The following is an 11806-nucleotide window of genomic DNA, read 5'->3' as shown; positions in this document are numbered from 1 at the left end:
TGCCCCAGGTCCAAACTGGAGTCATGAGGGGTGTGGGCCCCACGGTGACCCACTGCCTGGGCTCTAGGTTTCTATTTTCAGGTCGATGCGCTTGATTCTTTAATCCAGCTTTCCGGAAAAGGGACAATGATGACTGCGCCAGCCCTGATTCCTTTCCACCCTTCCTGCGTAGGGTGGTAACAGTTTGTTCACGAGGAGGCGGTGAACCAGCCATTTCCCACAAGCCGCCAGAGCTCTCCTTTAGGTCTGCAGACGGAGGAGCCAGAGACAGTCAGGGTCCGAGCTGGAGTCGCAAAGCTGCGCGCGCACACACTGGTTAGACCCAAGCCAGGGCCACGCCCGGCCTGTCCGGGGGCCCCGCCTTGCATCCCGCCCATTGGCCTCGCCAGGCCCACACTTCCGTCCCTGCTGCGGCTCAGGCCACGCCCACCTGCGTGACTGCACTTGACGCTTTGTGAGTCTGGGGATTGTTGCGTCTGGTAACTGAACTCAGATCTCTGCTGGGCTGGTCTCACGTTTCCCGCTGATCTCCCCGAAAATGATAGCGGCTTACGTATCGCACAAGGCACCTCCCGGCCGTCCCGAGAGTCCCCTTTTTACTTGGTGCTTCGCTGGGATGATTTTCGTGGCCCTAGTTCTCCTGCTACCCATATTCTCCGGTAGGAACCTGGAGAGAGTGTGCGTCCTGGCTGCGAACTAGAGCGGGTTGGGAAGCAGGCCGACTGGAACCGAGTGTGGGGGGAGCTTTGCTTTTTGTCTCGGGTCGGAGTCGCGGGGCTGGGTCCACTCGGGGTCATAAGGGGTTGGGATAGAATGCGTGGCCACAGTGTCCCCAGGTCATGCCGTTCGGGGATCTAGGGGAGCGGGGACCACATAGTGCCCGAGGAGAAGGCTTGCTTGGTGGTGCGCACTGAGAAATGAGGGGTGGTGGGCGCAGCTGGGGCTTACCAAGGGCCAAGCTGGGTCACTAGCAAAAGCTTGCAGGGTGTTTCTGGGACTGACTGAGCCATTTGGGGACGGGAGTGCCGACCTGGTGCTGCTGGTGACGGTTTGCTGTTGAGTGCCCAGGTGCCTGGGGATGTTGCTAGGCTGGTGCTGTGCCTGTGGGGACGATTTCCCCTATGTTCTCTGGGCGGGGAGATACTTTGCGAGCGGGGTGTTTGTGCCCGGCTGGACTGGGCTGGGGGAGCCTGCGCAGGGTGTCCCTGGTGTGTGCTTTGTAGAACTGGCCACCCAGTGGTGCCAAGTGTGGGGCAAGTAAGCTACTGCTTGCTTTGTGTGGGGCTGGGAAGCTCATGTTGTGCATGTAGCAGTCAGGTGAGAGCAGGCGCCGGGTTGGACCCCAGCTACAACCCCACCTTTAGTCCCCCTTTAGTGATGGAGGCTGTGACTTAGGATCCTGGATGCAGCAGAACTCACCACCCCTGAGCCGCATGTGGTGATGCCAGTGATACTGGCAGCAGCAAGGCACCAACAACCACAGAGGCATAAGAAGTGATAAGGTGGCCACTGGGCAACACCTCCGCAAGAGGCAGTGGAGGGTGAAAAGTGCCCACTTGCACCTCTTGCCAGAGGCAGCACGGGTAAGAGAAACCAAAGGCTTGTGCTATAGTGCCACCTGCTGGAAAACAAAAGAAAGACCTCTAATTTCTAACTGAATTATTAGAATCAAATAGGTAGGTGTTCACTACTTCAGAGGCACCGGCAGAGGAACCATGAAGCATCATTAAGCACCATCAAGCACCAGGAAGAACCACACTAACACTGTACCACAAAAAGAAAATGACAACTCCTAGAAACCAAACTTAAAGTCCCAGAATAGTGTGATCTAACTCATAGAGGATTTAAAATAGCTGTCATGAAGAAACTCAATGAGCCATAAGAAAACTCAGAAAGGCAGTTCAATGAACTCAGGAATAAAATTGATGAACAGAAGGAATACTTTACCAAACGGATTAAAATTCTAAAAAAGAGCCGAATTTAAGTTCTGGAGGTGAAGGACTCAATAAATGAGATGAAGAACGCCTTAGAAAGCACTGGAGATAGAGGAGACCATATGGAAGAGAGAATTAGTGCGCTCAAAGATAGAAATCTAAAATGATACAAGTAGGAGAGGAAAGAGAAATAAGATATTTTTTAAAATGAGAAAATTCTACGAAAGCTATCCAACTTTCTTAGGTACAGCAACATTAGGGTCATGGGTATCCCAGAACAGAGGGATAGTGGGGCAGAGAATTTACTTAAAGAAACAATAACAGAATTTCCCAAAACTAGGAAAGAACTGGATATAGAATTTCATGAAGCTAAGAGAACACCTAATTACCTCAAAGAAAAAGACCTTCTCCAAGATACATATTAAAATTGTCAAAAGTCAATGACAAAGAGTTTTAAAAGGAGCCAGGGAAAAAAGGATGGTAGCCTATAAAAGAACCCCCATTAGGCTATTATCAGGTTTCTCAGCAGAAAGTCTTCAGGCCAGTAAGGAGTAGATTGGAATTCTCAAAAATACTGAAAGATAAAAACTGTCACCCAAGGATACTTTATCCAGAAAAGTTATCATTCTGATATGAAGGAAAAATAAAAATTTTCCCAGACAAACGAAAGCTGAGGGAGTTCATCAACACTAGACCTGCCTTACAAGAAATGTTAAAAGGAACTCTTCTAACAAAACATTTAAAATATTGGTTGGCACAGGTAGTGCTTCAATTTCCTCTTTCTATAATGATTGATACCATCCCTATTGTTTTAAGAAACAAATTCTGGAAACTTTCAGTGCCATATTTTAGGGAAAAAAAAAACCATGATATTTGGAGTTCACCTATGATAATGCTAAAATACCATTTCTAATCATAGCAGTAATGGAGACTGCATTCATAATAAAATAATAAAGCATAAATATTTTACATGAAATTACAAACCCTGATAAAGGGAAATGTCTGTAACTAAGCCAATGAAAAAAACATGAAAACAAGCGTAAAAACAGCAAAGAAAAAGTGATGATTTGCAGATATCTCTGGAACAGATTGGCTGAACAGTATAAAGAATTTGAATTTTGATCCAAGAGTGTAGAGAACTGATAACAATGCTCTTTCAGCTTTGGCACTAGGAACTAGAAATGCAGTGAAGAATGAGACATGGTCCTCAAGAAGGTTATAGTCTCCTAGGAAGTATAAACAATGAACAATTACAGCATGAAAAGTGCTATGAAAGAAATAAATTGGGACATCATGAGGACACCTAACCCAATTTTTTGAGTGAGAGATGTTAAGAGCCTCCAGGAAGAAGTGGCATCTAAGATGAAGCTGAAGGATGAATGGGTGAGAGGAATGGCAGGGTCTCTGGTTAAAGCTGAAGAAAAATGGTGCATGGAGGTCTAGAGTGCTACAGTAAGTTGAGTAATTTAATGGGCACTACTAGTGGAACTGAATATGGCTTAGAAGAGTGTGCAAGGGTGAACGGGTATTAAAGCTCTGTTAGCCATGTCAAGGAGCCTTAGACATTATCATGAGGGCATCAGAGAGCCATTGAAATATATCTGGAGGAGGGAATGGCCAAGACGGCAGAGTAGTAAGACACGGCGCTCACCTCCTCCCACGAGCATACCAAAATTACAACTATTTACACAGCAACTATTGATGAGAACAACCTGAAGACTAGCAGAAAGATATTCTACAACTGGAGATATAAAAAAGGAACCAAAACGAGATGGGTAGGAGGGGCAGAGATGTGGTTTAGTCAAGACACATACCCCTGGGTAAGCAACCCATAAATGGTAGTTGTAATTACAATTGTCATGATTACAATCACAGATGTTCTCCCCAAGGAGTGAGGGATCTGTGCCCCACATTGGGCTCCCCAGCCCAGGGGTCCTGCACTGGGAAGACAAGCCCCCAGAACATTTGGCTTTGAAGGCCAGTGAGGCTTACTTCTGAGAGAGCCAGGGGGCTCTAGGAAATATAGACTTCACTCTTTAAGGATGCACACAAAACCTCACATGCTTCAGGACCCAGGGCAAAAGCAGTAATCTGAAAAGAGCCTGGGTCAGACCCACTGGCTGATCTTGGAGGGCTTCACAAAGAGGCAGGAAGCAGTGGAGATATAGATACTGGCAGTAATCATTTTGGGGGGCTTATCCCACTATGAGGACACTGGTGCTGTCAGGTACCATTTTAGAATCCTCTCCCTTGCTTATTAGTGCTGGGACCTGTCCCTGCCCACCAGACAGTCAGCACCAGTCCTGGGACACCCCAGGCCAAGCAGCTAGTTAGTTGGGGACATAGTCCCACCTACCATCAGGCTGGCTGTCATATGACACCCAGAGTCCCTAGCCACCCCAAGACCCAGTCTTACCCACCAGAGGACTAAAGACCCAGGCTTACCCAAGAGTGGGCCAACAATAACCCCAGGACCCCTGTTACCCCACAGCCAGATATGGAACTGGACCTTGTCTGCCAGCAGGCCAACACTAGACCCATGACCTGACCTCACCCACCAGAGGATGGACACCAGCCCTGGGAGCCCCTGAACCAAAGCCCCACCCACTAGTGTGTTAACACCAACTCCAGGACCCCTAGGGCCTTGCAGCCAGAGACCCTGGGACCTGGTCCTGCCCACCAGAGCCAGCACTTGTGCCAAGACCCACAGGGTTCCAGCCCACCAGCAAGCTGACACAACCTCCAAGACACGTTGGGCCCCTTAGCCAGCCATGTTAGGAACTGAACTCACCCATCAACCAACCAGCACCAGCTGTGGAACCCACCTGGGCCATGGTCCCATCCACCAGCAGGCTAACACTAGTCCTGGGGCCCCTGGCCCTGCAGCCTGCTACCCTGAGACCAGGTTCTACCCCGCCCCCACAACAGGGCTCCACATCCAGCCACTTTGTGATCTGGCCCCACCTATCAATGGGCTGGCACCAGGACGGGGATTCTCCTGGCCATGCAGCCAACCATGCCAGGACCCAGACCTACACACCAGTGGCTGGCAGCCTCAACACAAAACAGAGCAGGGGCCAACCTTCCTACAAGCACATACACAGCAGTCAGCTAACCACAGCAGATGTACCCACACAGTCCACATAGAAGGCACTCCTAGTGTATATAAATCTGGTGACCAGAGGGTAGTGTGCTGCTGAACCCCATAGGATGTCTCCTATATAAGGTCACTTCTCCAGGTTGGAAAACATAACAACCAAACATATAGAAATAAAATCAACAGATTAGGCAAAATGAGGCAACGGAAGAATACATTCCAAACAGAAAAACAAGATAAATTCCCTGAAGAAGAACTAAGTGAAGTGGAGATAAGCAATCTACCTGATAACAAGTTTGAGGTAATGATCATGAAGGTGCTCAAGATACTTGGGAGAAGGATGGATGAACAGAGTGAGAAGTTTTTAACAAAGAGTTAGAAAATACAAACAACCAAACAGAAATGAAGAATACAATAACTGAAATAAAGAATACACTAGAAGGAATCAACAGTAGATTAGATGATACAGAGGAACTGATCAGCAAACTAGATGACAGAGTAATGGAAATTACTCAAGCTGAACAGAAAAAAGGAAAAGGAATTTTAAAAAATAAGGACAGTTTAAGAGACCTCTGGGACAACATTAAGGGTAATAACATTTGCCTAATAGTAGTCCCAGAAGGACAAGAGACAGAGAGAAATGGGAGAGAGCAGATTTGAAGACAAAATAACTGAAAACTTGCCTAACCTTGGAAAGGAAACAGTCTTCCAGATCCAGGAAGCACAGAGTCCCAAACAAGATCAACCCAAGAGGACCACAAGACACGTTTTACTTAAGGTGTCAAAATTAAAATAGTAAAAGCAGCATGGGAAAAGCAACAGTTTACATACACGGGAACTCCCATAAGGCTGTCAGCTGACTTTTTAGCAGAAACTCTGCAGGCCTGAAAGGAGTGGCAGGATATATGAAAAGTGATAACAGGAAAAAACCCTACAGCCAAGAATAGTCTACCTGGCAAGGCTATCATTTATATTTTAAGGAAAGATGAAAAGTTTTACAGACAAGCAAAATCTTAAAAAGTTCAGCATCATGAAACCAGCTTTATAATAAATGTAAAAGGGATTCCTCTCAGCAGAAAAGAACAGGCCACAAGTAGAAACAGAAAAATTATGAAAGAAAAAATCTCATTGATAAAGGCAAATATACAGTAAATGTAGTAAATCAACCACTTATAAAGATAGTAGGACGATTAAAAGACAAAAAGGGTTAAATCATCTATATTCATAATAAGAAATTAAGACATACAAGAAACAAAATAATGTCAAAAACAGAAGATGTGGACGGGGGAATAAAAGTGCAGTGTTATTAAAATGCACCAAACTTGAGAAATCAGTTACTTAAAATAATCATATATATATATATAATATATACATAATATATTATATATATGATTTTATAATATATATAATCATATATAATATAATTTATGTATATAATATATATTGTACATATCTTATATAATATAATCATATATAATATAATTTATGTATATAATATATATTGTACATATCTTATATAATATATTAATATATAATATATAATTATATAATATATTGATATATAATTATATATAATATATAATATATATAATTGTATATTAAATATATAATATTCATATATTATATTATATATGATTATACATTATATGCTATAGATAATCATACATAATATATGTATTTAATATATATTATAATATTTATATTAATATATTAACATATAATAAATATATAATATATATTTAATATAATATATGTTATATATAATATAAATAAGATTTTTAAATGTATTCTATATAATCGTATACTTGTAATTATATATATATTCACTAATATAATGTATTAATATATTATATATATCATTATATATACTTAATATATATATATATATATATATTATATTATATTATATATTATATTATGATATATATTACTATATAATAAATATTATAATATAATATGCTATATATTATATTAATATATATAATATATTTATTATATAGTATGCTAATATATAATATTAATATATATTATATATATTAATATTATATAATATATATATGTGGCTATATACAAAATGGAAAGTTACTCAGCCATAAAAAAAAATAATGAAATCTTGCCATTAGCAGCATCATGAATGGAACTATAGGGTATTATGCTAAGTGAAGTAAGTCAGACAGAGAAAGACAAGTAATGTATGATTTCTCTTCTATGTGGGTCTAAAAAAGTAAAACATAAACAAACTAAAATAAACAAAAATAGAGTCATAGAGAACAAACAGTTTGTTTCTTGGGGGCAGGGGGTAGGAGAGAAATAGGTGAGAGATTAAGAGTTATAAACTTTCAGTTACAAAATAAATGAGTCACAGGTATAAAATGTACAGTGTGGGGAATACAGTCAATTTATGTAATATCTTTGTATGGTGACAAATTGTAACTACACTTTGTGATGATCATTTTGAAATGTATGGAAATATCAAATCACTGTGTTGTGTAACAGGAACTGGCATTGTGTTGTAGGTCAATTATACTTTAAAAGCAAACAAACCTATAGAAAAAGAGATTAGATTTGTGCTCATCAGAGATGTAGGGTTGGGGGAGGGAGGATTAGATGAAGGCAGAGATAAAGTACAAGTTTCCAGTTAAAAGGTAAATAAGTACTAGGTATGTAGTGTACAACATGATAAATATAATTAGCAATCTGTCCCTTATATATAACAGCAGTCAAGAGAGTAAATCCTAAGTTCTCATCACAAGGAAAACATTTTTTTAATTATTTATTTAATTTTATATCTGTATAAGGTGATGAGTGTTCACTAAACCTATTGTGGTAATCATTTCATGATGTATGTAAGTCAAATCATTATGCTGTACACCTTAAACTTATACAATGCTGTATGTCCATTATATCTCAATGAAACTGGAATTTTTTTTAAAAAAGTGTCTGACTAGAGCCTTGGTCATAAGTATCATGTCAGTATGACTCTGGTGGCAATGTGGAAATGAACTGAATGAAAGGTGGCGAGACCGGTAAGGAGACCTACTCAGAAACTTATATATGGCTTATAAATGAGTGGGAATTGAGAAATAAAATTGATAGGTTAGATGCAAGAGTCTGCCTTTGAGAAAGGAAAGAAAGTTTTAAAATAGGTAACACGAATGACCCCTGTCATGGCAGACCCACCTCTGAGCATTCAAACTCCTCGGTATATATTTTTATTGTCTTTCTGCCTCATTTCACCTAGTTACCATCATACTTTTATACATGTTAAAGTTCCAAGGAAGTAAGTTAACCATGTAGAGGGGTGAATTCAAAATACCTTATCTGGCATTTTCCGTAAACATGAAGCCTTTCTCCCAAGCCTGTGCCTAGGCCTACCTACAAAGAAAGGCAAACTGAGAGAAAGTAAAAAATAATAATGTATTATTTCTGAAGACAATGTATTGCTTGGCATTTAGTATTCTTCCTTTGCAACTGATGTTCCTTTACATCTGCAATCCAGTTTCATCTCCCCCACCAACTAAAACTGTGTTTACGTGGCACATTTTCCAAGTTTGATAAAAAGATGTTCAGTGTTGTAGGATACAGATGTTCTTGCTTGCAAGCATTGTACCAGCCTTTTAAAAAGTTAATTTGTATAAGCATGGACATTAGTTTCAATAAATTTTTGTTTTGATATTCATTTAAAAAGAAATAGTTTGTATAGACAGTGAGAGAGGGGTTGGGATGGTCAGGTTTCATTGAGGTTCCACTTTTGGTCAGAGACCATGATTTTCTGAAGGTACCACCTGGGCAGGGATGTGGGTGTGTGCTTGACTCAGAGAGTTACTTTTAATTTTTGCAAGCAGGTAGAGAGTGCTTGCGTAATTTTTGTTAAGTGTACAGAAGGTGAACAGTTCTCTTCATCTGTAGTAGAGACTATTTCATTTTCCTGAAACTTATCTGGAAAATTGGGGAATTTTCTGAATTCAGCCTATCATATTATATAATGGCATCTATTGTTAAAGTATAGCATTGCAGCCTAATAATAATTATATTGTAAAATATCTAGAAAAACTTAGTCAAAATACTATTTTTCTGAAGCTGGGAATGTTTAGTTTGAAAATCCTCACAGGAAAAAGACTTCAGTATTCTGAATAAGAGAAGAAATTCAATGATTAAAAAGGTATGATATTGGACCTGATTATTACAGTGTATAAAGCTTGTAATCAACTGGTTGCCAAAGCAAACATTCTAAACTGCACATAGTTGAAAGCATGTCTTTCATGATGCATGTTAGTGGGAAGAAATAATTCAAGTTAGTTGAATGGATTAAACCATTCAATTGACATTTCCATATGGAGCACTGTATGTGAGAGTCATATCAGGAATTCTTTCTTCATAATACCCTTTTGAGATAGTTACTGAAATCGAATGCATAAGACAAAGGACACTTGTATAATTTAATTATGGGCATGCTGTTAACTTGATGTTTTTCTTGGTTCCAGGAAATTCTAGAATGATGTTATACATTTGTATGTAGAATGGAGTTATATAGCATTTCTAGCTCAATTTTTTCCTATTGTAAAATGAGAATGTATGGCTCAGAGTGTTCAGTAAATTTAATGTTATTAATAAAATTCAACACTATAAAAACCTTTAAACAATGTTTTTAATAACTACATCTTTTTGTTTGCCTTTTGCTTTTTTTGGGCAGTTGACTGAGGAGCATTCATATATCAAGATCAGCATAGTGGAAAACATTTTGCCAGTAGGTGGATATCAGGACATGGAGTAAATGAAATGTTGGACAGAGCATCAAGAGAGGAGTTTAGAATTTAGAATATGATGTAAAAGGGGGGTAACATTTCACTTGTTTAGAGTTCTCCCTCTCTCTCTTTTTTTTTGTTTTACAATGTTGTGTTAGTTTCTGCTGTCCAGCAAAGTGAAGTAGAGTTCCTTGTGCTATAGGGCAGGTTCTCATTAGTTATCTATTTTATACATATTAGTGTATATATGTCAATCCCAATCTCCCAATTCATCCCACCCCCCACTTCCCCCCTTGGTATCCATACTTTTGTCCTCTACATTGGTGTCTCTATTTCTGCATTTCAAACTGGTTCATCTGTACCATTTTTCTAGAATCCACATATATGCGTTAATATATATTTGCTTTTCTGTTTCTGACTTACTTCACTCTGTATGACAGTCTCTAGGTCCATCCACGTCTCTACAAATGACCCAATTTCATTCCTTTATATGGCTGAGTAATATTCCATTGTATATATGTACCACTTCTTCTTTTATTTTTTATTTATTTATTTAAAAAAAATGTTTACATCTTTATTAGAGTATAATTGCTTTACAGAGGTGTGTCAATTTCTGCTTTATAACAAAGTGAATCAGTTATACATATACATATGTTCCCATATCTCTTCCCTCTTGCATCTCCCTCCCTCCCACCCTCCCTATCCCACCCCTCTAGGTGGTCACAAAGCACCAAGCTGATCTCCCTGTGCTATGCGGCTGCTTCCCACTAGCTATCTATTTTATGTTTGGTAGTGTATGTATGTCCATGCCACTCTCTCACTTTGTCCCAGCTTACCCATCCCCCTCCCCGTATCCTCAAGTCCATTCTCTAGTAGGTCTGCATCTTTATTCCCGTCTTGCCCCTAGGTTCTTCTGACCATTTTCTTTTTTTTTTTTTTTAGATTCCATATATATGTGTTAGCATACGGTATTTGTTTTTCTCTTTCTTTTTTTTTTTAACATCTTTATTGGAGTATAATTGCTTTACAATGGTGTGTTAGTTTCTGCTTTATAACAAAGTGAATCAGCTATACATATACATATATCCCCATATCACTTCCCTCTTGCGTCTCCCTCCCTCCCTCCCACCCTCCCTATCCCACCCCTCTAGGTGGTCACAAAGACCCGAGCTGATCACCCTGTGCTATGCGGCTGCTTCCCACTAGCTATCGATTTTACATTTGGTAGTGTATGTATGTCCATGCCACTCTCTCACTTTGTCACAGCTTACCCTTCCTCCTCCCCGTATCCTCAAGTCCATTCTCTAGTAGGACTGTGTCTCTATTCCCGTCTTACCCCTAAGTTCCTCATGACCTTTTTTTTTTTTTTCTTAGATTCCATATATATGTGTTAGCATACGGTATTTGTTTTTCTCTTTCTGACTTACTTTATTCTGTATGACAGACTCTAGGTCCATCCACCTCACTACAAATATCTCAATTTCATTTCTTTTTATGGCTGAGTAATATTCCATTGTATGTATGTGCCACATCTTCTTTATCCATTCATCCGATGATGGACACTTAGGTTGCTTCCATGTCCTGGCTATTGTAAATAGAGCTGCAATGAACATTTTGTACCACATCTTCTTCATCCATTTATCTGTCGATGGACAGTTAGGTTGTTTCCATGACCAGGCTATTGAAAATAGTGCTGCAATGAACATTGGGGTGCATGTGTCTTCTTGAATTATGGTATTCTCTGAGTATATGCAGTAGTGGGATTGGTGGGTCATATGGTAATTCTATTTTTAGTTTTTTAAGGACCCTCCATACTGTTCTCCATAATGGCTGTATCAATTTACATTCCCACCAACAGTGCAAGAGCGTTCCCTTTTCTCCACACCCTCTCCAGCATTTATTGTTTGTAGATTTTCTGTTGGTGCCCATTCTAACTGGTGTGAGGTCATACCTCATTGTAGTTTTTTTGTTTTGTTTTTGTTTTTTTAACATCTTTATTGGAGTATAATTGTGTTACAATGTTGTGTTAG

The 11806-nt window shown here is 39.7% G+C and overlaps 1 protein-coding gene across 1 annotated transcript in view; it reads left to right on the top strand.

Moving 5' to 3' along the window:
• The first annotated feature begins 538 nt into the window (after window positions 1-538).
• The window catches only part of LOC118881047 (membrane cofactor protein-like), a 52475-nt gene continuing 41207 nt past the window's right edge, over window positions 539-11806 (top strand). Inside the window, exon 1 of the mRNA XM_036825426.1 lies at window positions 539-659. Coding sequence (XP_036681321.1) covers window positions 539-659 — 121 coding nt within the window. The remainder of the gene's footprint in view (window positions 660-11806) is intronic.

The sequence above is a fragment of the Balaenoptera musculus genome, chromosome 1 (genome assembly GCF_009873245.2).
Source record: "Balaenoptera musculus isolate JJ_BM4_2016_0621 chromosome 1, mBalMus1.pri.v3, whole genome shotgun sequence".
Classification (NCBI taxonomy): domain Eukaryota; kingdom Metazoa; phylum Chordata; class Mammalia; order Artiodactyla; family Balaenopteridae; genus Balaenoptera; species Balaenoptera musculus.
This window is presented reverse-complemented; position numbering and strand designations above follow the sequence as displayed.